This window comes from Durotheca rogersii, assembly GCF_024521655.1.
Source record: "Durotheca rogersii strain YMJ 92031201 chromosome Unknown GGS23scaffold_23, whole genome shotgun sequence".
Classification (NCBI taxonomy): Eukaryota; Fungi; Ascomycota; class Sordariomycetes; order Xylariales; family Xylariaceae; genus Durotheca; species Durotheca rogersii.
In genome coordinates, this window is record NW_026251254.1 from 214,774 (window position 1) to 241,091 (window position 26,318).

Below are 26,318 nucleotides of genomic sequence, written 5' to 3' on the forward strand. Positions count from 1 at the left end.
GGTATTCCTGACCCTTCTCCTCTCCCTCTTCTTCTTTCTGCACAACTTCTCAGTTTCTCCTCTGACCGCACATCACCAGTCCCAACTTTTCGGTAGCCCACCTTCCATCCACCTGCCTCATCTGGCCTCTACTCGCCATTGTCTACTAGCCATTGTCGACTTGCCAAATCTCCTACCATTTCTAATCCCGTACCGCGATCCTCTAGGTCCCTGCGGGGTGTCTCCCCTCATTGCCTGCTTTCGGGCCTCCATCCACAAGCTGCCTACTTTCTGCCCACATAGCAAATCCGGCGGGAACAGTGTTCTCTAGTTGGGTCTAAGCCTAGGGTCTGTGTGAGTCTGTGAGCTTGATAATACCCAGCTAGCAACCCCGGATCAGATCAGCACCGCACCGCACCGCACCGCACCCCTTCGCATAGGGACAGCCAGCTTGGTAGAGAATACGGATGCTCCAGGCCGCAATTCCTCCTGTGATGCACTCACAGCCCCGAAGCAACCCGCCTGCTTCTTTGGCTACCTCTTTTGTTCATCGAGTGTAGACAATACATTGTGATATACATACTCCCACTCCTTACTCAACACCGAAAACATCAGCAACTGCCAAGCTCCTTACTTCCTTGGGACGCATCTTGCCTCGGTATTCAGCACAATACCAGGCATTACCCTCGCCATTTACCTTCTCATCTAGTCACCATTGGCCAAGTTGGCCAACCGTTGCATTTGATCTGGACTCGGAGCAGCAATGGCGCCCAACAAAAAGAAACGCCAACCCAAGGTCACCTTTGACGATCCCATTTCTCCCTCTCCTCGCTCCACCGGCCGATCCACCTCATCAGTCAAAGGGTCCGGCCGCCAGACTCGTTCCCAAGCCCGTGCACTTTTGTCGGAGAGTAAGCTGCAAGCTTCCAGTGGTATGTAAACCTGCTACCCCCTCTCCTCTCGCTAATCCTATCCATCAAGAGATGGCAAGGTCCCCTTGGTATCTACCTAGTTGTGATGCTTACAACTGTGTAGCAACGTCGCAGGGCAATGCCTCGGCAGAGAAGCTGCCACTAGCTAGCTCCGCTGGCTCGACGTCTAAAGTTGACGATGGCGGACAGGCCCCTGCAGGAACTGCGCCCTTGGGTGGTGCCCCAGACTTGATAATTGAGGAGTACATGGGTGACGATGAAGCACCAGAAGACAACAACACCTCTCAAGTCGAGCCTACACGCAGTTCTGCTATCACACCCGTATCAATGTTGAGACGCCGCACTGCCAAAGTCAAGCTCTCAGCGAATTCGGCAAATACTGGAAATAATGAAGACGACGACGATGCTGAACCGGTTGCCACACCACATTCGAACAGGCGAAAACGCAGGGCAGCTGTCGAGCCTAGCCAGGATGAGGAAGAGTCCCCTGTGAAGGCTAGGAAAACGGCAGAAAAGACCACGCCTGCCCGACCCCCGCCAGGTCTGGTTCGAGGACGTCTATCACCCAGAACTCGTTCAGCCAGGAGGGCTGCGCTATCCGCAAAAAATCCAAGCTCCTCCAGAGGCCACCGTTCTCGAAAGCAGAAAAACCTTGAACTCATTCGTCGTCGCCGGGCCGGGGAGAAAATTACGGACGTCACAGAGTCGGAGCCTTCCTCTGACGAACAGAAGAGGAAGCCAGCCTTATTTGATTCCGACAGTGAAGCGGACCTCCACGTTTTGACTGTATTTCATGATGAGGAGCCGGATGTCGAGCCACCAGAGCCGCAGTCGGCACCCGACGACGCCCAGCAGAATGCCAATGCCGACGTCGAGGACGACCTCGACGGCTTTATTACTCATGACAGCAATGCTCTTCTGGGAGCCCCTGCCGATATTGATATCCCCCTGCAGTTCACCTCGCAGGCACACATGCCACTCCGGGTCCAGTTTACACACGTTGTGGAGTGGCTTGTCCAGAACAAGGTCAACCCGGTATTCGACCGCAGGGACGAGTTGTATCTGAACGCCTGGCGCAAGCTGGGGGATGAGTTTATTGCTCTCGCATCGTCCAAGTTTTCCTCCGCAGCCTGGAAACCCCAATTCTACCTTTCGCTCAAGGCTAGACCTACCATGGAGGTACTGGATGTGAGCGAGAGCGGCAGCGATGCCACGATGTGCGAGGCTTGCGGCCGCAGCGGCCACCCTGCTAAATTTGAGATTCAATTCTCGGGCCAGCCTTACTACAAGGATACCCTTACGGAAATCGAGTCCGACTCAGAAGAAGAGGGCAATAGTGGGCATGAATCTGTCGACTCCAATGGCGAGGTCTTGCCGTCAGCTAGGACGCGGTGGAGAGTTGGTGCCGTGTGTTGTAGCAACGCTGAGACGGCGCATAGCCTGCTTCACTGGAAGCATGCACTCAAGGAACAGGTGGAGGAGCAGCTCAGAAACGACGGCTGGATGGCACCGGACAAGCTTAAGGAGCGAGAGCGTATGAAGTCCAAGGCGCGTCGAAGGCTCGCTGACAGCATCACGGATAGCTGGGACCATTTTGAAGGTTTCATACCGAAACTCTTCTTTAAGTTTAAGAAGACGCTGGAGGATGCTCGGAACAAGAACACAACTGGACGCGGCTACAACTGGGGCCGCTAGATGGAGATGTTTTGCTGCTATCTTCTCGGCATACTTTCTTTTCTTCTCAATCTGAACTGCCCCTCCACCCCTCCCCCCGGAATTACTGTTTTTTCCCCAGGATACCCTGATCCGGGTCTCTCTGAGACTGGATATAGTTGCATACAGAAGGGCACGAGGTCGTGCCCACACACATACCCACGCGTACTTGATAAAGATGCGTCTTGTACGCTTTTCTATCTCTGGTCCTCTTTTCCTTTTTTCCCTTTCTTTTCCAGGATACCCCCAGGTCTCTTTAGATGAAGTATTTCATCTAGACAATTCGGCAAAACCAGACTTTCGCACGTGCACGAGCAAGCACTACGTACGATATGCAGGGATTGCGCACACATACCACACAAGCATACATGCGTGGCGAGGTAACTGGAGTGGTGCCGGCTGACGGGGTTTCTTCTCTGAGTTGGTGTCGGAGGCTGAAGGTTACGGGTGGGTGTGGGCTGTGGCGAGGAAGGATCTTTGTACGAAGGTGGTGTGGCCTATCTATCTCGATCTGCACTTCTGGATGTCGCCGATGATACCCCCAAGAAAAAGGGGGGGAGAATCGGTAGGGGATTAGGGAAAGGAACCAAGTCTAGGAAACCCCCTCCCAGGCTTTGCGAACTGATGCTGACGCCTATGGTGGCTGCGTCGTAGGTGCCTGGTTCGCCCATTTCTACTCCATAGTGATGTCCGTAGTAATGTAAAGATTCACACTGCTTCTTCTGTTCTGCAATTCTCGTGTCTTTATTTTTTGTAGACTAGCAATCCCCTAGTAAGTGATACGTAAGTGTCTTTTTCCTCCTCCTTTCCTCTCCTCCCTCACTTTTCAGTCCCTGACCCCCCGTTCCCCCTCGTTCCCTAGCCTTCGACACACGTCAATTACCCGTCCACCACCAGGAGATAAGCCCTCTGCAGAACCCACATCATCTACAGACACATCCCTTCCTGCCCGCCTTACCTAGATAGCCTTAGCAGCGCGGACGAACGCGCGGATCTTCTCGAGGCTCTGGGCGGGGTCTTCCGCCGGGCCGTCGTCCTCGACGCCGGAGCTCACGTCCACGCCGACGACAGCGCCGCGGGGGCCGGCGGCCGCCACGGCGGCGGCGACGGTGTCGGGGGCGAGGCCGCCGGCGAGCAGGACGCGGAGGCCGGGGTGGGCGGCGAGGGCGGCGCGGACGCGGCGCGGGTCGGTGGGGCGGCCGTGGCCGGCGCCGGCGTCGAGGAGGGGCGCGGCGTGGAGCGCGCGCAGGGCGAGGCCGGGCTCGACGGCGCTGCTGCTGCTGCCGCCGTCGGCCGCCGCCGGCGCGAGCGCGAAGCGCCGGATCACGGGCCCCGGGATCGCCGCCGCCCACTCGGCCGGGTCGCCGACGCCGTGCAGCTGCACCACGTCGAGGGCGTGGCGCGCGCGCAGCCGCAGGATCTCGGCCAGCGGCTGGTCCTGGAACACGCCGACGAGGAGGGGCCGGCGCGGCGACGCGAGCTGCAGCGCCGCCGAGGTTGCGAAGAAGTCGGTCGCCGTCGCGGTGGGGACGGTGGCGGTGGTGGCGGTGGGTGTCGGCCGCGCGAACCCGTGGATCGCCCGCGAGATGGCCTGCGCGGCCTCGTCGCTGACCGTGCGCCGCCGCCCCGGCGCGAAGATCATGCCGATCATGTCGGCGCCCGCCTCGGCGGCGGCGAGGGCCGCCTCGGGGGTGCGCGTGCCGCAGATCTTGACGAGGAGGGGCTCGGGCGGCGGAGGCTGCGGCGGGGTGGCGGCCGCGGCCGGTCCGGCGCACAGCTCCCGGATGAACTGCGAGGCGTCGGGGGCGCGCATGATGGCCTCGCCGACGAGGACGGCGTCGACGCCGTCGCGGTGGTTCGCGACGACGTCGTCGTGGGTGTTGATGCCGCTGAGGGCGCAGATGAGCGTGCCGGGGGGCACGAGGCCGCGCAGGCGGGCGGTGGTGCCGAGGTCGACCTCGAACGACTCGAGGTTGCGGTTGTTGACGCCGACGACCTGGGCGCCGAGCGCGACGGCGGCCGCCATCTCCTCGGCGTTCTGCACCTCGACCAGGGGCTCCATGCCGAGCGACTGCGCGTACCGGTACAGGCGCGCGAGCAGGCCGGCGTCGAGCATCTTGACGATGAGGAGCACCGTGTCGGCGCCGGCGAGCCGCGCCTCCAGGATCTGGTACTCGTCGAAGACGAACTCCTTGCGCAGCACCGCGGGCCGGTTGACCAGGCCGCCGAGCACTTGGCGCACCGCGCGGAGATCCTCGATGCCGCCCTTGAACCAGTCGGGCTCGGTGAGGACCGAGATGACGCTCGCGCCGGCGAGGGCGTACTTCCGCGCCTGCGAGGGCGCGTCGATGTCGAGCGCGAAGACGCCCTTCGAGGGCGAGGCCCGCTTGATCTCGGCCATGAGCGCGACGTCGAAGGGGCTCTGCCGCAGGCGGTCGACAAAGGAGACCTGGGGCGGCGCGGCGCCGAGCTCGTACGCGGCCTGGAGGTCGCGCGGCCGCTGCGACGGGGTCTCCTTCTGGGCCGCCACGGCGACCTTTCGGCGGGCGTATATCTGTTGTAGGATGTTGTTGCTGCTGCTCTTGGTAGGCGCCGACGGCAGCGGCTTCTTCTCGGCGTCGCCGCTAGGCGAGGCCGGCTCCTTTTGCAGCCGCTCATTCTCGGCCCAGGTGCCCCCCTGGGTGTGCAGGAAGTTCTTGATCATGACGCGGCCGTCGGCTGACAGGATGCTCTCGGGGTGGAACTGCACGCCCTCGACCGTGTACTCCTTGTGGCGCACGCCCATGATGACGCCCTTGGAGCCGTCGTCCTTCGCGACCCACGAGGAGACCTCGAGGGACTCGGGCAGGGTGACGTGGGTGCCGGCGAGCGAGTGGTACCGCGTGACGGGGAGGCCCTGGGGGAGCCCCGCGTAGACGCCCTTCGCGTCGTGCGTCAACGGCGAGGTCTTGCCGTGCAGGATCTCCCCGGCGGAGCTCACGTCGCCCCCGTAGACGTCGAATATGCATTGTCTGCGCACGTGGGGACGCGGTAAGCGGTTGCCTCACGGCACGCCGTGCACCCGATATGCGAGAGGAGGAGGAGAGAAGAAAGAAGAGGAGGAGGAGGAGAATAAGAAGGAGGAAGACGAAGAGGAGAGGGCGCGGGGGGGGGGTGTGGGACTTACTGGCCCATGCAGACGCCTAGTATCGGGATCTTCCCGGCAAAGTGTCTGATGGCATCGCGGCTTATGCCGGAGTCGGTGGCGGGATGGCCGGGGCCGGGGCTGATGACCAGCTGGGTGGGCTTCTTGGCGACGAGCTCGTCGACGCTGATCTGGTCGTTCCGGTACACGGCGACGGTGGCGCCCTCGAGCACCAGGTACTGGTACACGTTCCAGGTGAAGGAGTCATAGTTGTCTATGAGGACGAGATTCGAAGCTGTGGGGACAGGAGGAGCCGGGTCGGGATGATGGGGCGAATGGTCTATGATATCGAGCGAAGAACCAGCCATGTTCGCCTAGGTATCCGTTTCTAGTTTTCCGTTGCTCGCTTGTCCTTTTCCCTCTCCCCCCTTTTTCTTTTCTTTCTTTCTCCCTCTTTTTCTCTCCGCGTCTCTCAATGGTGTGGAGTACTCGGACGAGGAACTGGGGATGACTCTCTTTACTAACTCGCGATCGACAATTGGCAGACCTTTTTCCTACACTCAGTAGCTCAGACAGGCGTATATTCCCGGACGGCCTTTGGATAGGGAGTGAGAGAGGAGGCGAGAGAGGGAGAGGGAGCGAGAAAAGTGCTTTGTGTGCCCTGCTGGCGACAATCTCACTCAACCATTTCCGCCGGTTTGGTTGCTACTATGTTTGTACTCTTCCCCCCCCTTCTTTTGATCGGTATTTCCGTTGATCGGAGAGGCCACGAGAAAGCGGCAGAATCGATAACAGCCGAATCTGGGCGGTGAGCCTGCGAAATACCTACCTGAAGGGCTCTATCGAGGGGCAATCCTGGCCGTCAGAACGAGGGGCAGCAAGCTCAAAGTCCCTACAGGTACCTGCTAGTTGAAAGCCACATCTAGTGTACCTTGGCTGATTTTTTTTCCTTCCCTATTCGGGTTAGACACCATGGAATTTCTATCCTTAGGTACCTAACCTGTCCCGCATAGGTACATAGCCTTGCCTACCTCCTGGACAGACCTGTATCTTAGATACCTAGGTACCTCTCATAATCCATACCGATTCAGTATCTGCAGGTACCTACCTAACCTCCTAGCCATCCAATTCAGCATAATTTCATAGCGTATACTTTATGCAACTTACTCAGGTACCCGTAACAGCACATGGGTAACAGCAACATGGGACCGCATTTGGCCTTCAGCCAATGGTAGCAAGGAACCCTCACATTTCTCACTACATGGGTACATCTCCGTGGAGAGCTCCGGCAAGAAGTTGTAAACCCGTCATTCTTAGCATCTTTTCTCGAGAGGCGCGCGCGTGCCGTAGCTACAGTACAGAGTCGATCAACAACCATCCCTCCCTCGCTCTGCCGCTTCACATGCATCCCGCGCGCAGTATAGTGTCCATTGCCTGCTGATAGCTGCAGCAATGGCAGAGCTACTATCTGATGACATTTATCTGCCTCCGTTGGAACCCTGTCTGAAGGGCGAGACCGTCGTTCTGTAAGCCCAACCCGAGCGTCCTCCGTCTTGCATGCTGCCGCCGCCGGTCCTGTATGGGCGTCTTTCGGGCTATGTATCGGCGAGATCCCGCCTGCTAATTGTACGCTTGCCGCTTCTCCCAGGTCGTGGAAGCTCGTCGCTTCGGCATTGACCGACCCGTCGGGCCGCCGACAGAGTAGCAGCGCCGTCATCGACTACCTGACCGACCCTCTCGTCCAGTCCTTCTTCACCAAACCCGGCTCCGCCTTCGATCCGCCGGGCGGCGACCGGAATCCTCACCATGCCACCTTCGTCAAGAAGACGGCCGCTATCGAGGTCACTCCGACCCCGAACGACAAGTACGACATCAATGTCATCAAGGAGGATGCTCTCTGGCTGAGCAAGGTCGGCCGCATCAACGAGGTCGCCGCTCTTCGCGTTGTCGTCGTCGAGTTCCAGTCGCGCCCCCAGAGCCAGCTGCGCGGCCCCATATCGAACCAAGATGTCGCGAATCTGCGCGAGGCCGCCGGCGCCTCGAATGCGCAAACGACCAACATCCTCCCCGGGCTCAGCATCGCGAGCACGCGCGACGCGACCGAGATCCAGGCCGACTTCGAGAAGCCCGAGAGCAGGAAGCGGCGCATATTCCAGACCTACCTCGACGAGCGTCGCTACTATGCTGCCACGAACGACTACATATTTACCTTGATGCTGCACGAACGCCTGCCCACGTCGCCCGCCACCGACGCGTCCAGCGCGATCCGAAGGTCCTTCATGGAGGCGTACGGCATAAACCCCAGGCAGCCCCAGAAGTCCTCGATCGACATGCCCACGAGAACGTTCCATGCCCTGGCGTCCCAATACTTGAACCTGCTTCCGTTCTCTGTACAGAATTCTCAAACGGCTATCGGCGCTGTCGTCGAGGATGAGGCCTTGTTGACCGAGGAACTCCACGAACAATGGATGCAAACCTGGTTGACCGATGCCTTACATCGGATGGTCGTCGTATTCCAGCTCCTGGATCTATCAAGCGATGCCTTTGTGTCGGAGCAGCTTGCCCAGCAATGGTTTACGCTTGTCGGCGCGTTCAGCTTCTTAGACCAGCTCCAGAATGTGAGTCGAACTAGCGAGGCTGGATCGGGTTGACGTGACGGTATTAGATCTCTACTAACGCTGTCGCTAGTTTTCGGCCAACATATCGGACCTCGCTGCCCCGTTGCAGTGTCTGGTTTGCGTAATCTCGCTAACTGTTCTCAATCTCCCCAGAATGATGGGGTTTTTTGAGGGAGACGTGGAGCTGAATACCGACGACGAATATCTCGCTTCGTCAAACCTGCTCGAACAAATTCACGACGTCCTGGAGAGTGCGATAAGTATGAACTTGGCTTACACCGTTCCGGTATTGTTCGCGTGGGTTCCCGTTGTGCATGCCATGTTTTCTTCGTACCAGGAGCGCGCGGAGAGACGGGATGCTATCCAGAACGAGAAGGCGGTCGAGAACTACGATTCGAGCACGCAGATGGTACCCGCGGGTCGGAGAAACTCTGCGGGGAGCATCACCACCATCGACAAGCGGCGGTACGACGATTTTCTCATCAACAAGAACCTGGACCGCGATGTCGCGCGAGTGCGGATGCTTGCCTCTGTGGCTACCGACGAAGCGCACGTCTACGATGTCATCGCGGCCATGTCGTTGTGTCTCGGCGCCTCCGATCGCGCCATATTCTCCCCGTCGGTAGGGTCACGGATGCGGACCACGTTTCTAGACCTACTCAAAACCACCTATCCTTTCGTGGGGTATAAATCGGAGCCGGTTTGCGCTCTGCTCGCGGTGCTCTCCGGTGGCCAAAGCTATTGGGATCTCTCGCGGCCCTGCAATATCCTCGCGCAGCAAGACATCCTTCACATAGCCTTGAACGACGAGATCATCCTCGAAAACTACTTCCAACAGGCCCTCAACCGCTTTCCCTACGAATTCGTCCCGTTTCTCACCTTATGCCGCACCCTCTACTGCTCTCAGCACCACACCGGAGAGGGCAACCACGAACGCATCCTCGGGCTGCTGCAAAAAATGCCCACGCTCACGTTCACCTTACCAGACCACTTTATCGACTATCAACTCGCCAACGAGGAAGAAAACTCCAACGGTTTCCAGCTCCTAGAACCTTTCCCTCTCTTTTCCGTCCCGTCGAGTCGGCAGCGAATCGCTACCGAAGAAGAGCCGTTCACCATCCCGGAGGGCACCTACGGCCGCTTCATCGTCGACGAGGGGAGAATTGTGCGTGTCGAGTACGAGCATTCCGTCCTCGCCCTTCTGGGGAAGAGGCTGGACGCCAACCTCACCGCAAACAAGTATCTCTTGGAGCTTGGGGAACTCGGCACCGAGGAAACGGCGGAAGCAATCGCGTTATTTGCCACGCTTATACGGGTAGAATGCCTCAAAACCCCGGCCGCGGCGGGAGTGCCGTCAGAAGCCGGGTTAGCCATCGTGGCCGAGGCCAGTCGAGCACTGCCGCGGACCAAGGACATAATATCGGTCGTCTGCGACACGCTGGACGTCCTTTTGGATGGCGAGCCGGAGAGCCAGGGGCAGGCCACCATAGTGTCCTGCCTGCAGTTTCTGCATGCTGTCCTGCCGATATGTCCAGGCAGAGTCTGGTCGTATATTTCGCGATGTACCATTCTTAGCAACCAGGACCAGGGCGGCCGGCTGGCTAGACTGGTCGGAAATCTCGACTTATCCAGTTCCCAGTTCGAGTTGCTGGTGTCTGCTGTCCGCCTCTTTTCCAGCCTCATTGATAGTGCCGTGGCTAGTTCAGTGCGGCGGAAGACGGGTGTGAAGGCAAATGCCCGTCAGAAGCAAAACCACGACGTCTGGCTCGGCGTTTCAGACAAGATAGTCAGTCAGATATCGTTGTCGATTGCGCGGGCGGCGATGGATATCCTGGAAAGCTCGTCGACCTGGCGGTTTGCCTCCATCCTCGATCGCATGGTCCTCGTTCGCGACGTGGTGCCCATCATGGACAAGGTCACGATCTATTGCTTCAGTGTGGATGACATAAACGCCAAGGACACGAGGACGTTTCTGATGTCAGCTCTCGAGCCGGCAGCTAAATACGTCGTTGATAGCTTTCTAACGCCGTCGGCGGGGAGTCTCCGCATGCAATCACTGCTGGTAACGTTGGTGGTCGCGACGCAACCGTTTGACTCTACCGTCTACGCCAACAGGACGGCGGCCTTCCGGGCCCAGACCGTAGCCGTCCTGAGACTCGCGAAAAGTCTGGTGAGGGTCGCGAATTACCTCGACCGGCCCTCGACGACGGTGGAGCACCAGTTGTTCAAAGCAACACCGTTTGTCGCCCGCGTCTGCGCCTGCGACGATGCGTTCCGGGGTCCTGCCATCGAGCTGTTGGAAGCGCTGGTCATCAGCGCCGGAAAAGCTGTCGGCGAGCCGCCCTCCTTGCTAGGATACCTCGGCCCACAAATATCCCGTTCGTTCCTCCAGCTTTTGTCGACGCTGGATAGACCCTTCGACCAGGCCGGCGAGGTGAACACGATATGGCGATTCTTTTCTACTATCGTGAGGAATAGACAGCAGTGGATGGCAAATTCCCTTCTCACCGGCAGGACGCCACGCGATGCCAAAAATAGCAGCGGCAAAGCAACAGAGGCGTCGTCCAGCTCCATTCTCGCGTCTGCCCTCGAGAGGCTCACGTTCATATCTAAGATCGAGGAGTCCGAGACACTCGCCATTCTAGACTTCATCACTTCGGCCCAGAACTTTTGGCCCTGGACTATCTTTACGTTGCAGAAGAATACCAGATTCCTGGAGCAACTCCGGAGTTTCGTCCACGACTTACCGCCTTCGTCCCTCACCTCGAAGTCCAATGTGCTGCGAGCCTGCAACGACGCTCGGATCGCAGCCTACATTGCCGAGATATTTGCCATGCAGCTCTTCCATCTTCGGCAGATAGACCAAGCGGACTCGTTCGCCAACGAGCTGACCCGCGATTTAGACTACTACCTACGGGATGGCGTGGCCGTATCTGGTTACAACCGGGGCTTACATGTTAATTTCGCTCGGAACTTCAGCAACCAGTACCCCGGGTTTACGCTCGACAACTTCAAGCGGACGTTGCTTGAGCCTCGGTCGCTGGGAGCTGACTTTTACTACGCCCTGGGCTTCGCCGATGAGATGCTCACATTTGATCCAGGCTGGGTTGGCCCTCGAAGTAACGGGTTTAGAAGCGAGATGGAAAAGGCTAATATTAACCTGTCACTGGTCGACGCTCAGATCGTAAGCTCTTGAGACTGCGTTTGGACTAAGCGATAGTAAGCTAACATACCAATAGTCTCTCTACCACGCCTGGGAATTCCTACTGCTTGAATTGAGTACTTGTCTGCCAAGCAATGACACTCTCAAGAAGCATTCGCTACAGGTTGCCCGGCAATGCCTAGAGGCAAACGAAGAGACCCAAAATCACGATCAGGTCTTTGAGCGACTCGCCGAGTCACGGGTGAACCTGGCGCTCATGCTGGTGCAGAGGGTCGTGAATAGCGCCCCGTCGGCTGGTGACATCACGCAACTCCTGACAGCCCTATGGGCAACGATAAGTAGCATTCAGGAGCCGTATGCACCGCATAACATAACCCTGTACCGCACACTGCTCAAATTGCTCTACGTCACGTTGCGAGCCCAGGTCCGATCGTTGACCCCGAATGAGCACGCGGATGTGGCTTCTGAGAAGCATGGGGGTAATGCGGCGGCGGCGGCTGTCTCTCAGATCGTCCTCAGCATTATTGACATCGCCGTCGCCAAGGGGTTCCGAAGTCTAGTTTCCCTAATCCACGACTCTCAAACTTTGGTGTTACCGAGTGATGTAGGGTTGATCAACGCCATCTTGCAAGCCTGTCTCTGCATCCCCGGGATGGACCAAAGCCAGACCCAGATCCTCAACATCCTGGCTACGCACGATGCGGTGCAAGCTGCGGTATCACTGTACTCGTGGTCGGACAAGTTAGCCGACCAGGGCGACCCTATCTATGGCGAGCTGTCTCTCATCTTCCTACTAGAGCTTTCTACGCTGCCGCTGGTAGCAGAACAGCTAGCGTGCGACGGTCTCCTCAACCAGATTACGTCGGCCAACCTGGCGGCCTACCTGCGGCGGCCGAACGTGTCGCCCTTCGCGGACTCGGTCGGCTCGCAGCGGTGCTACAGCATATGGGCCAAGGGGATCGTGCCGCTGCTGCTGAACATCCTGACGGCGCTGGGGGTGACGATCGCGCCGGAGGTGGCGTACGTGCTGAACCAGTTCCCGAACCTGATGCGGTCGAGCGTGGAGCGGCTGGAGGCGCCGGACGAGGGCCGGCGGCGGGGGCGGGGGGAGCGGTCGTACGTGACGCTGCTGTCGGTGTCGGAGATCCACTCGCTGGCGCTGATGACGCGGGTGCTGGCGGCGCTGCGGGCGAACAACGCGCGGGACGTGCCCGAGGTGGCGTGGGACGCGGCCGCGCTGCTCGAGAGCGTCGAGTTCTGGATCGACCGCCGCAAGCTGCTGCGCGAGAAGCTGGTGCCGCTCGGGCCGCGCGAGGCCGAGTGGAAGAGCGCGCCGCCGTCGGACCGCGCGCGCGCCCGAGGCGGCGGCGGCGGCGCTGTCGAGAGCCGGCTCGAGGAGAAGCTCGTCGAGCAGCTCGAGCTCGTCCGCGTGGTGCTGAGCGAGGGCGTGGAGTGAACGAGGTGAGGCAGAGAGGAAGAAAGATAAAGGAGAAATGATAATATAATGGCAGGCATAGACCACGGGCGCACGAAATAAATGTCATCAGTGTAGTGCAACTAACAGTGATCGATTCTAATGGTTTTGTGGGGTTTTTGGTACCTGTTCGTCTCTCTCTGATTTAGTTATCGTGACAGTGCTTCGAACGAGTTCGCCTACGCGTTCGTCTGTCTGAACAACGTTGGACTCATACAATAGTAGCAGTAGCGGTTGGAACCCTCTCTCTCCTCTCACACATGAAATTCGAGTTAAGCTCTGCAGAATTATAGACAACCAGGGGAGGCTCCCCGTCGACCAGAGCAGACGATACAAGGGGAGAGCAAAGAGAGCGACAGACAGACAGAAGCAGGACAGGGCCGGACGGGATGTAAGACGGGAGTTGAATTTAGTTCCACCAGCGCGACTCGACGCCGTCCGCCCGCATTCTATCGCACGGCGGGTCATGGGACAGCCTCTCTCTCGCCTCCTCGGTTCGTTGTATAAGGCAGGTACCATTACACCTGGGGCCCACTCCGCGCCGCCGAGTCCAGCGCCACCCGTGTCAAGCAACAAGCGCGCGCACACCGCGCATCGAGACCGGCCCGCTCTGCGGCGAGACTCGGGCGCCGAAGCTGTAGATATAGGTACACACATGTACACGCCCCCGCGTCCACCCTCCGTTCCCAGGCGGACGTAGGTAGGTAAGCCAGTTAACCAGGTTAGCTAGCTCGTCGCCGACTCCGCCCGGGCCTTCTGGAAAGTCGTTCTATGATAATACAAGCACGCGAACACGCGGGCTTTTTTTTCTTCCATCGCCGTCTTTAGCAGACGGAGGGGAAGAAGAAGCGTGTATGTATGTTCGTATATATGTAAACACGCGCAATTCTCCCTCTCTCTCTCTTGTCCTCCCCTCCCCACCTCCCCTTGCCCCTGTTTCCTTATTCTTCCCGGGCGGGGAGGGGTCCGGCGATAGCGACGAGGGCGGGGCGGGGGAAGGGGGGGCTCCATTACCGGAGGCCGCCGCCGCCCTGCTGCTGCTGCTGCTGGGTCATCTGGGCGTTGTGCTCCTGGAAGCGCTCGCTAAGACGCTGGGACAGGGCCATGTGCTTCTGGACGCAGCGGGCGACGCAGCCGCTCTCGCGCGACGACAGCGACTTGGACGTGAAGTCGTCGATGCACGACATGAAGCAGTGGTCGACGAGGTTGCTGAAGAGCTGGTTCGGTCGGAGGCGGGCGCGCGCGGACACACGGTTAGATTGGGGTCGCTGGAAAGGTTCCTTCGTTTGCGTGGGCAAAAGGGGGGGGAGAGGCAGGGGGAGGAAGAAGAAGGAAGGGAGGAGAGAGAGGGCGAGGACGTACGCCGAAGAAGACTTTCATCTGCTGCTTCTGCATGCGCTGCTCGAGCTCGCGCGACTCGGCTGCCGTCAGTCTGAGGAGGAGACGAGGGATATTAGCATGGGGGATTTGCGCGGAGGAACATTGAAGATGCTGCAGCTATATAGACGTAGCAGCGGGGAGGGGGCAGGGTAGGACAGCAGGGGCAAGCAGAGACATATCTGCTGCTGCTCCCACGGGCCCGGTCAGAGGAATTCTCTGCAGATGTCGCACATACCCGTCCATAGTGCGTGTGTTGCGTCGTAGCTAGATACCGTCCGGAAAGGGGGGCCGGGTCGTCAAGAGAAGCCAAGGGCGTGAGAGCTGGGGCTGGAGTCGGTTGTTCGCGGGTGAGGCGGCGGTAGGGATGGGGAGGGCGACGAGGGTGAGAAGACGAAGAAGAAGGTCGAGTTGCTGCTATGACGGCTTTTAGCTGGTGGTGTGGGAAAAGCTGCTACGTCGGGTTTGTACCTGGCTCTATCTGAGGTACCTACGTAGATAAGCGATAAGCAGGGCCTTTTATCTCTCCCCGGAGTATCGATAAGATATGGAGGTGTAAATCCCAGTGCAAATCACAGTGAGAAGTCGCCAGCTGGGAAGTTCTCTCGTTAGGATGAGGAAGGGACTATTTTGCTTGTCGCTGATTGGCTGCTACGATAGCTAACTAAAAGCTTTGGGGGGGGGGGAGCTTATCGATACTGATTTTTATCCATTTCCTACTTTTTTTAAATTCAAGCACTGAGTATTGCCCTTATCACCACCACCTCTCTACACCTACGCAACCTCTACCACCACTACCGAAGCAGCAACAGCGCCGTAACAGCACAATAGATCAGACGACGCTCCAGAAAAACCCCCAATCCGGCCTCCGATCCCACGAGAAGCAGCGCACGCCCCCGAGGAAGAAACAAGCCCCGCGAGACCCAAGCCCGAGAACGAGAACTGCGCCGCCACCATGCCCAAGTCGAAGCGGTCCAAGGTCGTGCACATGACCAAGGTCACCAAGAAGACGCGCGAGCACAAGGAGCGCCTGTTCGACAACATCCGCGACGCCATCGCCCAGCACCAGTACTGCTTCGTCTTCGCCGTCGACAACATGCGCAACACCTACCTCAAGGACCTGCGCCAGGAGCTGTCCGACAGCCGGTGCGTCTCCTCTTCCCCCATCTCCCTTCTCCCTTCTCCCTCCTCCTACGAACCATACAACCTCCACACACCCACACCCACACCCGCACCCGCTCTTATCCCCACAACCCCGAGCTAACCCTGCCCTCCCCCCCGCAGCTTCTTCTTCGGCAAGACGAAGCTCATGGCGCGCGCGCTGGGCCGCACGGCGGCCGACAGCGCCGCGGACGGGACGTGGGCGCTGGCGGCGCACGTGCGGGGGACGGTGGGGCTGCTGGTGACGAGCCGGGCGCCGGGGGCGGTGCTCGCGCAGCTGGGGGCAGTGCGGCGGGCGGACTTCGCGCGGGCGGGGGCGGTGGCGCCGCGGGGCTTCGCGCTGCCGCCGGGGGCGCTGCACGCGACGGGCGGCGAGGTGCCGGCGGAGCACGACGTGCCGGTGGGCCACGCGCTGGAGCCGGAGCTGCGGCGGCTCGGGCTGCCCGTGCGCATGGCGCGGGGCCGCGTCGAGCTCGACGCCCCCGCCGACGGCGCCGGCCACGTCGTCTGCCGCGCCGGCGACGTCCTCGACGCCCGCCAGACCCGCCTCCTCAAGCTCTTCGACGTCTGCCTCGCCGAGTTCCGCGTCCGCGTCGTCGCCTACTGGACCGCCGCCACCGGAGAGGTCACCCTCGTCGACCCGGACGCCGCCCCGGAGCAGCAGGACGAGGACGCGGACGAGGAGCTGGAGGACGGGAAGAGCGAGTAGGACCCCAAGGATGGCTCTTCCCCCCGAGCTTACTACGCTCTCGTCCTTTTCCCCCCTCCGAGACCCGAGATATACATACGCGCACCTACATACATGCGCTTATTTTTGTGCCTGTTTTTCCTTTTTTTTTTCCTGCGGCGATACCATCATGGGGTTTGCTGGCGTTATTAGGCGGGACGGGGGGGGAGCGGGTAAGGGTGAAACTAAAAAATAGGGAACGGATCAAGCATCTGAGAAAGATGAAGAGAAGAACAAGAAAAAAAGCACATCTTGTATTCGCCCGGGATTCTTCGCATATATGCGGCGTACGGCATCCGTTCGCGTATAGATAAGACGGATGGACGAGTCAAAAGGGGCAGGCAGACAAAGCACGAGAGAGCCGTCCGAAATTTCCGGCCACGGCGTTAGCTAAAGGGCCTCCCGAACTCCTCTTGACTATCTTACAATTAAATGACGACGCGACGACGCTGCCTACTACTGTTGCTGCTTGGGACGTTCCGTCCCCGCCCTCCCCAAGTTCGTAAAGAAGCTATTTCTGTTGCTGTGCTACACAAAACACCGTGGCTACCTGTCGTGTTCCTCTTTCTATTCTCTCTCGCATCCCCCCAACGCCTGGCCTCCCTCCCTCCCTTCTTTCCGTTGGCGAGGCAGATTCAGGTCAGTAGGCATCTCTCGTCATCTCTTACCTCCGACCTTACCTGGGGATAGAAAGAAAAAAACATGTCTCTTCTCGCCGCGTAATTACTTGTGATTTTGGCATGTCCCTCTCCGTTTGCGCAGTCATCCCCTGCGGTCATTATAGATAGAATACATGAAAAGAGGAAAAAGACTAAAGTATTACCTCGCCAATTCCGGTAGCTGATGGGGTTCCGGCAATCCAAGAGACAAGCGGGCGACGAACTACCTTGGCCACGGGAAGTGGAAGTGTTCCGGGGGATCCGGCAGGCTGGGTGGGCTAAGATGATAAGTGGTGGTATCTTGTTGTTACCTTCTGACTGATCGCCGTGGGTGGTGAAGTTGCTGTCGTCCTTCTGGGAGTCTCTCTTCCTTTTTTTTTTGTCCCCCTTCATCCCGTTACTCCCCTTGTATAGGAAGGATCTTACCCTTGCTTACCCCTTGATGTCGAAAGGCAGAAGGAAAAGTCGGGGATGCGTTGCATGAAGGCAAGGGTGCGAGGCAGATGCAGCAGAATACGGAAGACAGACGGAAGATACCCACCAAGACAAAAGGGCTTGTCTCGATAAGAAACGGCGTTTTAGTACCGTCTGAGCTTACGTGGGTCCTCGTAACCGCCTTCGTAGCCGCGCTTTCGAGTGTCGTCCTCTCTCGACCGATCGTGGTCGCGGTGTTCTCGTCCGCCACGAACCGGCTCGAAGTTGGCGCCACTTCGACGGTCGCGATCGCCGAACCTGCCTGCGTCGCGATGTCCGCCTGATCTATCATCATATGAGCGACTGCCATTGCGCGAGTCATACCCACCGCCTGGTCCATTGCGGTCACGGTCGCGGTCGCCCCCGAATCCGCCCCGACCACCAGCGTTAGGGCCGGCCGGTGCGTTGGGAGGCGCGTTGTAGCCGTTCTGCGGGCCGAAGCCGCGATCGCGGCCGGAGCCGAAGCCCCCGCCGCCACCACCGCTCCCTCGGAAGCCGCGGTCACGACCGCCCGAGCCAAAGCCTCCTCTTCCGCGGCCGCCTTGAAAGCCGCCGCGGAACCCGTCACGTCCTCCAAAGCCATATCCGGGTCCCCTGGGTTGAGGGGGCGCTGCTTTTGAGTATCCACGGCCACCCAAGCCGCCGCCAAAGCGACGAGGCTTCCAGCCCTTAACTGTTCGGCCTCTTTCAACATCTACCTTGATGTGACGATCCTTGATGCGGATGCCATCACAACCATCTAGAGCAGCTAGTCACACATGCGCGACGACGCGCTTTTGTCAGTAAAGCCTTACCAATATATCATACCTCGTTCTAAGCGGGAAGAATTTTGGGGGAGAAGCGGAGATGGAGGAGAGAGATAGGCAAGCTTGAGGGCCAGAATCTCGAGTGAGAGACATGGGTGAAGCGGATCCGACGGATCGAGATGGATTTATCTGGGAAGAATCAATGGCAATATTACCTCTCATGTCTTTCTCACGCTCGAAAACAACAAAGGCATATCCGCGATGAGGCTTCTTCTTCTTATTTGGCTTTTCGTGGGCGTGGGTATCAGTGACAATCCGGATCTAGATATGCGGAATTAGCACGGGTCCTAGGCGAGGTGCGGCGCGGCGCGGCTTAGGGAGATACGATCAAAAGGGTTTATCACATACGCGTTCAATAGGGCCAAAGCGCCCAAATTCCTTCTCGAGGTCATGCTCGTTGGCCTCGTAGCTCAGTCGCGCGACAATCAACGTCTTAAAAGGGTCGCCACGGATGTTCTGGTCGTCGTTAGGCGCATCTATGGCAGTCGTTAGCTGGGCACAGACACCACAACGAACTCGGCTAGTGAAAAGTTCTAGATGGGAAGCGGTGCAGGAGACGCGGCAACGAACAGTGCAATGGGCCTTCGGTGAGCAGCTTCTCCTGCTGCGCCTGCTTCTCCCGCTTCTTCCTGTCGCGCATCTCTAACCAGCTCTCGGTAGGGACGAACCCATCGTTGTCCCTGTAGGCCGCGAGAGCTGGCAGATAGCCAGCGACGGCAGAGATGGTGTGGGTCTTGCGCTGTTCGGGGGGAAAGTCGAGAGCGGGCACCCATCGCAAGGGGGGCCGCGGCGCGAACAGGGCCAGCAGGTTAGGAGGAAGCTTGTCCGTCATGATGGCGTCGAATCGCGCGGCGGTACGGACGGAGGAGGATTGCTATCAACAGCGAAAGAAAGCAGAGAGTCGACTCTGGGAGTGGAAGCTTGTATTAGGGGAGATGAGGGGGGGATCGGAGTATGCGACTCGAAGGAGGAGGGGGGGATACTCTCGAGAGTTTTGTTGATGGATGGATGAAAGGAAAAAGACAGGAGTATAATGATGTGTCGCGTCCTTGCTGGGTCGAGGAGATTGTTGGAAAGCTGGAGGTGCAATTGGACCTCGACCACCTTTTTCCAGCAGGTAACCCCGAAGGTACGTAGTACATCGACGCCCTGTGCGCTTTTCACACAGGTCCCCGGAGCGCTAGCCCAAATTGGTTCTAGTCCGACATATAACCGAGTCGGAATTAGGAGAAGGGGCGACCCAATCAGGGCCCATCGCAGCCTCCTTCCCTGAACATCGGGTGGAGGAAGTACCTGGACATCGTAGGCGGTACCTACTCACTCTAATGTGTGCATATCGGACGGCAGGTACCTACCTAGGTACCTATGTGCACGCCAGCCGTACCGCTTACCTAATTCTACACATTAGCTGAGCCCGTCCAAGGGGAGATCGATTTGCGGGAGATCGATAGATGGATCTGCATACCTATGTCTAGATCCCTAATACTCTGTGTCCATCCCGAGGACCTGACAAATCGCCCATCGTGCCCCGAAACCCCCGGACAGCGGAAAACAGAGACGCCCGACGTGGTCAAGTCGACTCGAAGGGCGCAATCATGACGATCAGGGCGATCGAGAAGGTCTCCGTGGGCCGGGTACGTGCGACGGCGGCGGCGGCGGCGGCTAGAGATGCTCGAGTCCCCCCAGCTAACATGACCCAGAACGGCGTCGGCGCCTTCATTCTCCAGTGCAAGAGGATAGAAATCCTCTACTGCGACTATTCCGGGAGCTCGCGGGGAATGAAGTAAGACCTTCCTCCTTCCCCTTCCCCGCTTGACGTTCGAGAGCACGCCGTCCTGACAACAGCGTCTGCGCCCCCGCAGCTCCTTCATCAAGTCGCAGCTCTACAAGTTCGCCTCGTTGCACCCGCAGATCGAGTTCGCGGTGTCGCCGCGCCCGCGGAAGCACCCGGTCATCACTGGCTACTACATCAACGGCGCGACCAAGTCCATATGCGTCAAGAACCTGGACTCGCTCCAGATCCTGAAGAAGATGCAGTCCCTGCGCGACGCAAGCGGCGAGAAGGTCAAGAGGGTCAACAAGCCCGTCACGAGTATCAACGAGAGCGTGAGAGGCATCTGGAGTCCTTTCCACGGCCCTGGCATGCAGGTATGATGGGGCTGCGGTTGGGAACGGGAGCATCGTCCCCTGTACGACTGCGGCTGGCCCCTAGACGGCCACCAAGACGTAGAAAGACGCAATGAAGAAAAAAAATAACAGTAAAAGTACTCCATACCACTGTGTCCTGGGACCCGGTGTTCATCAGTTTCAAGAATCACGACGCAACTTTCCCCTCGCTTACTATCAATTATAGTATTCAGGTAGTGGTGAGAATATCCCTAGTACCGGAAGTAAACCCCCATTCTTATAGAGGCTCCGCATGGAGACGAAGGAAGCTAAATGAGAGGGGATATTTCAATTCACTTCCGTGTCTCGCCTTCGTTTCCCCCCCCCCCCCCTCCCTGAGACTGGCTTACGCAGATGAATTCCTCAAACGTCCGCTTTCCCTGCTTTCTCATGACTTACAGTTGATGATGTCGACGACTGTGGTCTCGTTAGCATCGTTGTTACGTAGTGCGAAATCAACAGCTCGTGATAAGCGGCGCACGCCGATTGGGGGGACGCTCACAGGCAGGCTTGAGGCTGGCACCGCCGACGAGGAAGCCATCTATGTCCTTCTCCTTGCTGAGGTCCTTGCAGTTCTTCTCGGAGACGCTGCCGCCGTATAGGATCCTGGTCTCGTCCGCGACGGCCTGGCTCACCTCCTTGGCCAACCAGGCGCGGATGGACGCGTGTACCTCCTGGGCCTGCTCGGTGGTTGCAACCTTGCCGGTGCCGATGGCCCAGATGGGCTCGTACGCGATGACGATCTTGCTCCAGTCCGAGATCTGGGCCTTGAGGGCAGAGAGCTGAGCGGCGATGACGTCGAGGGTCTTACCGGCCTCGCGCTGGTCCAGGCTCTCACCGCAGCACCAGATGACGCTGATGCCGTTCGCGGTGGCATACTTGGTCTTGGAGGCGACGGTCTCGTCGCTCTCGGCCAGGATGGTCCGCCGTTCGGAGTGGCCTAGGATGACCCAGTCGATGCCGATGTCCTTGAGCTGCTGGACGGAGATCTCGCCGGTGAAGGCGCCGTTGGGCTTGTCAAAGACGTTCTGCGCCGCGACACCGATCTCCTTCTTGACTTGTTCTCGGACGAGGGGGAGGTAGAGGGCCGGAGGGGCTATGACGGTCTCTGGCGGTGCGGATTTGTTTAGTAAAAATCACCATCGCGACAAGAGAGGAAGAGAGAAGCAATATCGTAAACCACAGAGGCAGGTCCGGACATAGTATGGGGGGTTGGCTCACCAACATTGGGGTCCAGCTGAGCCTTGTTCAGGTTGTCGACGATCTCCTTGATAGACGAGACAGTCCCGTTCCTAAACAAGCGATGTGACAAGCGCCTAGTTAGCTTCTGCGGCCCCTTGGATTTCGGTCTCGGGCGGGAGTATGTGGCAGGTAGGTATTATATGTGTCGAGTCCCGAGACACGCGTAGCTGACCTACGCGGGTTGCGGGGGCGTGGGTGGGCAGGTATAGAGGGGCCCTACATCTTGAAGTTGCCGCCGACGAAGAACTTGCGAGCCATGTTGGGCAACTGGTCTCAACTCGGTATGCAAGTGGGATGGTTCTAGTTAGTCGGAGAGAGTGTTGGGCGTGGATGTTGAACAGAGGAGGAAAGGGGCGGGATTATAGGTGAGTTTATAGGGACCTCAGGTAGAGATGATTTACCTACCATAGAAAATAGCGCGGGGGGAGGGGGAGCTTGGGGGAGGTCCCGGTACCCAATAGACGGCCGCCAATGTGGGATGTTGGACGGGATCGAGCCTTTGCCTTCGAGAAGACCCGGGATGGCAAGTTATCGGGTGTGACCTGCTGGTGTTACGTGGCGGGTAACAAACGGATGATGGCGTATCTACCTAGGCTCTGGGCTGGCTAATGGTGAATCATCAACCCCCGCCAAACACCTCTGTTACCTGCCATGTTACTCAGCCTGGACGGATGGTGGGGAGGGTATGGTATAAAATTCTTGCAATGCGGTACAGGTACCTCCTACTTGCTCCTACTTTACCCAGGGTAACCGAGGCCATCGTCAAGCCCGTCCAGGTTCACCACCACCATCTATTACAGGTACCTAACCCGCTACGCACCTCCCAGCTCCTCGGCACAGATTTGCCCCCATTACACCCTCCATTTCCCCGTCCGAAGCCTTACCTAGGTATCTTGAGGTCTCTACGCAGCTACACCATTAAAAGCTGGAAGGCTCGCATTAAGGTACCGAACCCGAGGCAGCTCTGAACCCAAGGCGTAGCGCGCTGGACCTACCAATACCTACATACCCGCAATAAGAGAATACCTGCGTGCAGAATATACCTAGGTAGAGCGCCATGCAGTGAGGATACCTAGCTTACTTCTCCACACTAGAATCGTCTCTCCCCCCTCTGAATCAGACTCGAGTCACTCTCAAAGCTATCCGGTGAGTATGACTCTCGGTACCGTCTGTCGCCATCCCTCGTGCGCGACGGCGTGTCACGGCCAAACGGATCCCCATCGAGCACCGAGCCGTCCTGCGTGAGATCTTCCATATCTCTGTGCCGGCGCTGATGACTAGTCGTGTCCTGCGAGGCTGTCCCGTAGCCATCTTCGTCGTTGAGCGTCATGTCGCTCAAACGCATTATCTCGTCGTCGAGACCCCTCCCGTGATGGTACCTCTGGCGCGCAGGGCTAGTCATCTGCCATGCGTGTCGGGCTGTCGGCGGCTCCGTCGTATGGGCGACAGGTTGTGGCCTATGCCACGGGTGTCGTGCCTTGTCGAGGACATGTTGTTGCGCAGTCCAGGCATCGTCCCTCCCACCACGACGGCCCGCTAGACGGGCGCCGTCGTAAAATCGGGCTCCCTCGAGAGCCGGCACCGGCGGAACCCCTGACTGTCGTTTGAGGAACGGGTTTTGCTCGCGACCGGAGTGCTGTTCGAGGAATCCCCTCGCAGGTTGGTTCCCCTCGTATCTTTCGCTGGTATCTCTAGTTGGTATGCCGCCATTGCTACGATCCAAAGCATGGTTTATATCGTCCGGTCGGGGGCCTCCAGGATACGGCACGGGGGGCAACGGGCCGCCGCCGCCGCTTCTGCCTGCATTCGACCCTAACACCAGTCCACCCCTCGGAAATTCGCGGCCCGGTGGTGGGCCCGGATTCCGGCGAATGGTTAGATCGTACTGTGGCAAGGCGCCTCTCCTATTTGCCTGATAGAGTGACAGGATATCAACGTTCGCCCTAGGCACCCGCTTGAAATAAGCAGTGAGCGAGATTCTCTCGTATGTCCTTTTCTTGGCCCCGCCCCTCCGTGAGTGGGATCGTCTCTCGGACGACTTGTGTCGCCCTCGGTGTGATGAGTGGCGCCCTCCTAGGGCAGCGGTATGATGGCGAATCTCTCTGAGCTGATGATCTAGTTGAGCGAGGACCCAATGATAGCTCATCGGGTCCGGGTTATGTGGGGCGAGATGCTCTTGTGCCCGGTCGACCTGGCGCTGGAGGATGGGGTTTAAGGACTTCAACTTGTCACCCAGAGTCGCCGAATACTGGTTCAAGCGTAGGATCTGGCGAGCTATCTCTCCCGGTGACATGCCGCGAACCCGAGTCCTGATAGCCCTCTCCCAAGTGGCGGGTTGAGACTTGCCCTCGTCGTCGTGTCCGCCCTGTCCCGGCATCTTGTCGAATCGGAAGACGGCATACTCCGTGAGCTCCTCCCTCATGTCGTCCAGAGTTAAGAGATCGTGGCTCACGTCCGAGATCTCGACAGTGGGACCTCCGATCAAATCTAGGGGAAGCCCAGCGTGTAGAGCAGCCATCGTTGCACCCGTAGCGGCTACTGATACTGGGTGTGCGCCTCGCCTGGGAAGAAGCCCGGTTGCTTGGGGTGGATGGGTCGCGCTGGGGGGGAAGATTCTTTGACTCTGAGTCATCATGAAAGACACTTAAAGTGTATTGTGGCAAGCCATGCAGGAAAGGGGATCGAGGCGGGGAAGATGCAGCCCAACACGTAGTGACACCGACGATATTTTGTGTGACGTTTCGAAACGTAGGGCTAGACGGGAAAGCTGCGGCTTTCAGAGCAGCACAGTTCGTAAAACGATCGTCAAACACTGGATAATTCCAGGAGGAGACAAGAGACGATAGCAGGTATAATATAAGGCCTATCGAGAAAGGGACGGCGGGAGTATAGCCACGAGGGGAGAGAAACCTTGCGAATTTATAAAGCTAATATGAAGCGGGATATGCTCTAATCCCCATTACCTACAGCTCCCCGAACTCGTTCCCGCGTAGGAGGTGAGTAAGTGAGGCTGGCGAGAACACCTCGCGCACCCATCTCTCTCTCCCTTTCCTCTCCCTCTCCCTCCCTCTCTCTCTCTCTCTCTCTCGCTTGCCCTACCGCCAAGCCAACCCGTAGAAGAGTCGTCCACACCGATACACTTCCAGCCGTCGGCCGCTGCTCGACCTAATGCAGCCGTTTCCGCGACTCGCGACGCTGGCGGATTCCTGCGACTCCCCTTGCCTGCACGCTCCACGGCGACAAGTTCGCCTGCCCGCCTGCTCGACGTAGGGCTTTGCGCGAAGCAAGTTGCAATCCCCTCTCTCCCCTCCCGCCGCCTGCCTCGCCGTCTCTGCCTTGCCGCCGGTCTCCGACGCGCGCCGTCAGCTGATCGATAGGTGCGTAGGCTGGTAGTCCGCCCTGTTTTCCCGACCTCTTATCTCCTCTTCCTGCGCCCTCCCTCTTAGTGCTGGTTAGGGGGTGCGCTAGGTCGGCCATTGTGAAAAGGCGGGGGAGGGGGGGGGAGGGTGTTCGTGGTAGATAAGGCAGAGGGAGGGGTGGACGCAGGTAGGAGGCGAGCATGTGTAGGTAATGTGAGCCGCGCGCAGGCTGGGACGAAGGATCGAAGGCGCAGCAGCGCGGACGGCTCGCGGGGAAGAGGGAGGGGAGGGTGTGGCAGCTGGGTCGACGACCCCACCACACACGTCGCCGGTCAGCATCGCGGTCCCTGCGCACCGCCATCCTGCGAGTCCAGGTGAGGCGGGCGGCCGCGCGGACGGGTACGTCGGTGCTGGACCGGTCGCGCGAGCTCACCGACCCACGTGTTTCCGCGAGGCGAGCGCCTGCGGCGTAGGAGTGTCGGCGAGAGGGTGCGGGACGCTAGGCTCTGGGTTTGGGGCTGGGGCTGGATGGGTGGGCGCGTGTGGGCGTACGTTGGGGTGGTGGTGGTGTTGGTGGTCTAGGACTAGGGACCAACATGTACGTGTGCATGCGCATGCGGGCGCCGTGTAGGGCCAGGCAATAGGGAGGTGGGAGCCTTGCCTGGGGACTGATGTTACCTATTATCAGACTGGGCTGGATAGGGATGCGTTTACAGGGGGGGTTGCCGATCGTCTTTGAGAGACAGAGAGGGGGAGTATTTGGGGCATGATATCTATTAGGTAACTCCAGCCCGGTTCAGCAGAGACGTAGGACGATCTCGATGGCTGATGACTGATAGGCATCTCACCGTGCTATGATAAATCGGTCACCGAGTCGCCGCGTTCGCCCGCCCGGGTTCTGATTCCTGTGGAATTTCTGGGGAGACTTGTTTCGTTGAAGACGTAGACGGTATTATATTGGGTATTAAGCAACGAACAAGGCCGGTTGAGTTATCCCGGGCAAGTCATTTCCTCGCCTCTACGAGTCCGGGAAGGACTTTGGGGGCGTAGGAGTGAAGGTAAGAGACGGGGTGAGTAATTCGGCAGCGTGGAGGTGCGTAAGATTTATTGTAGGTTCAGAGAGTATTACTGGGCATGTTGTAATGTTAATGTACTTACCTATATTCGTATAACAGGTAGCTTCTTGCGATCACCGACGTAGAGTGATCTGTAAGCAATTCTTCTCTGGACTTATACTATTACCTACTACTCCCGAAGAGCAGCGTATAGTCCATCCCGGGCGTGTTATAGCGAGAGACATGCATAACTACGTACTAGACCTATGCGTTTAATGGAACTCAGCGG

General features: G+C 58.6%; 11 protein-coding genes across 11 annotated transcripts; 5 read left to right on the forward strand and 6 right to left on the reverse strand.

Annotated features, from left to right (window-relative positions):
* Positions 1-360: 360 nt before the first annotated feature.
* On the forward strand, positions 361-2,704 carry GGS23DRAFT_226899 (uncharacterized protein). Its single transcript, XM_051512011.1, has 2 exons — positions 361-911; positions 1,015-2,704. The coding sequence occupies exons 1-2, from the start codon at positions 743-745 to the stop codon at positions 2,604-2,606; spliced, it is 1,761 nt and encodes a 586-aa protein (XP_051369220.1). The 5' UTR covers positions 361-742; the 3' UTR covers positions 2,607-2,704.
* Positions 2,705-3,074, forward strand: GGS23DRAFT_226890 (uncharacterized protein). Its single transcript, XM_051512010.1, has one exon. The coding sequence runs from the start codon at positions 2,803-2,805 to the stop codon at positions 3,025-3,027; it is 225 nt and encodes a 74-aa protein (XP_051369221.1). The 5' UTR covers positions 2,705-2,802; the 3' UTR covers positions 3,028-3,074.
* A 267-nt stretch (positions 3,075-3,341) lies between these two features.
* Positions 3,342-6,847, reverse strand: GGS23DRAFT_613749 (indole-3-glycerol phosphate synthase-domain-containing protein). The gene is made up of 2 exons (XM_051520592.1): positions 5,791-6,847; positions 3,342-5,635 (listed from the first exon to the last, which is right to left on the reverse strand). The coding sequence occupies exons 1-2, from the start codon at positions 6,114-6,116 to the stop codon at positions 3,583-3,585; spliced, it is 2,379 nt and encodes a 792-aa protein (XP_051369222.1). The 5' UTR covers positions 6,117-6,847; the 3' UTR covers positions 3,342-3,582.
* Positions 6,848-6,982: 135 nt separating this feature from the next.
* Positions 6,983-13,044, forward strand: GGS23DRAFT_227023 (nucleoporin subcomplex protein binding to Pom34-domain-containing protein). Its single transcript, XM_051512013.1, has 4 exons — positions 6,983-7,274; positions 7,397-8,366; positions 8,437-11,550; positions 11,606-13,044. The coding sequence occupies exons 1-4, from the start codon at positions 7,201-7,203 to the stop codon at positions 12,983-12,985; spliced, it is 5,538 nt and encodes a 1,845-aa protein (XP_051369223.1). The 5' UTR covers positions 6,983-7,200; the 3' UTR covers positions 12,986-13,044.
* GGS23DRAFT_227024 (uncharacterized protein) lies at positions 13,045-13,759 on the reverse strand. The gene has a single exon (XM_051512014.1). It carries the CDS (start codon positions 13,658-13,660, stop codon positions 13,103-13,105), a length of 558 nt encoding a protein of 185 aa, XP_051369224.1. The 5' UTR covers positions 13,661-13,759; the 3' UTR covers positions 13,045-13,102.
* Positions 13,760-14,013: 254 nt separating this feature from the next.
* GGS23DRAFT_599328 (mitochondrial intermembrane space translocase subunit) lies at positions 14,014-14,560 on the reverse strand (the record flags this gene model as incomplete). The annotated part of the gene is made up of 3 exons (XM_051518920.1): positions 14,014-14,271; positions 14,366-14,435; positions 14,511-14,560. 3 exons carry the CDS (start codon positions 14,558-14,560, stop codon positions 14,014-14,016), a joined length of 378 nt encoding a protein of 125 aa, XP_051369225.1.
* A 392-nt stretch (positions 14,561-14,952) lies between these two features.
* Positions 14,953-16,643, forward strand: GGS23DRAFT_227043 (mRNA turnover protein 4). The gene is made up of 2 exons (XM_051512015.1): positions 14,953-15,526; positions 15,665-16,643. Exons 1-2 carry the CDS (start codon positions 15,336-15,338, stop codon positions 16,248-16,250), a joined length of 777 nt encoding a protein of 258 aa, XP_051369226.1. The 5' UTR covers positions 14,953-15,335; the 3' UTR covers positions 16,251-16,643.
* A 769-nt stretch (positions 16,644-17,412) lies between these two features.
* Positions 17,413-19,139, reverse strand: GGS23DRAFT_226957 (U1 small nuclear ribonucleoprotein of 70kDa MW N terminal-domain-containing protein). Its single transcript, XM_051512012.1, has 4 exons — positions 18,778-19,139; positions 18,556-18,683; positions 18,363-18,468; positions 17,413-18,149 (listed from the first exon to the last, which is right to left on the reverse strand). Exons 1-4 carry the CDS (start codon positions 19,037-19,039, stop codon positions 17,506-17,508), a joined length of 1,140 nt encoding a protein of 379 aa, XP_051369227.1. The 5' UTR covers positions 19,040-19,139; the 3' UTR covers positions 17,413-17,505.
* Positions 19,140-19,802: 663 nt separating this feature from the next.
* Positions 19,803-20,437, forward strand: GGS23DRAFT_599331 (thioredoxin-like protein; the record flags this gene model as incomplete). Its single annotated transcript, XM_051518921.1, has 4 exons — positions 19,803-19,841; positions 19,908-19,990; positions 20,070-20,355; positions 20,420-20,437. The coding sequence occupies 4 exons, from the start codon at positions 19,803-19,805 to the stop codon at positions 20,435-20,437; spliced, it is 426 nt and encodes a 141-aa protein (XP_051369228.1).
* Positions 20,438-20,635: 198 nt separating this feature from the next.
* GGS23DRAFT_227094 (Triosephosphate isomerase) lies at positions 20,636-22,279 on the reverse strand. Its single transcript, XM_051512016.1, has 4 exons — positions 21,836-22,279; positions 21,595-21,665; positions 20,876-21,481; positions 20,636-20,790 (listed from the first exon to the last, which is right to left on the reverse strand). The coding sequence occupies exons 1-4, from the start codon at positions 21,871-21,873 to the stop codon at positions 20,762-20,764; spliced, it is 744 nt and encodes a 247-aa protein (XP_051369229.1). The 5' UTR covers positions 21,874-22,279; the 3' UTR covers positions 20,636-20,761.
* A 17-nt stretch (positions 22,280-22,296) lies between these two features.
* On the reverse strand, positions 22,297-24,508 carry GGS23DRAFT_580453 (uncharacterized protein). Its single transcript, XM_051517124.1, has 3 exons — positions 23,735-24,508; positions 22,710-23,599; positions 22,297-22,415 (listed from the first exon to the last, which is right to left on the reverse strand). The coding sequence occupies exons 1-3, from the start codon at positions 24,248-24,250 to the stop codon at positions 22,394-22,396; spliced, it is 1,428 nt and encodes a 475-aa protein (XP_051369230.1). The 5' UTR covers positions 24,251-24,508; the 3' UTR covers positions 22,297-22,393.
* Between the last annotated feature and the right edge of the window lie 1,810 nt (positions 24,509-26,318).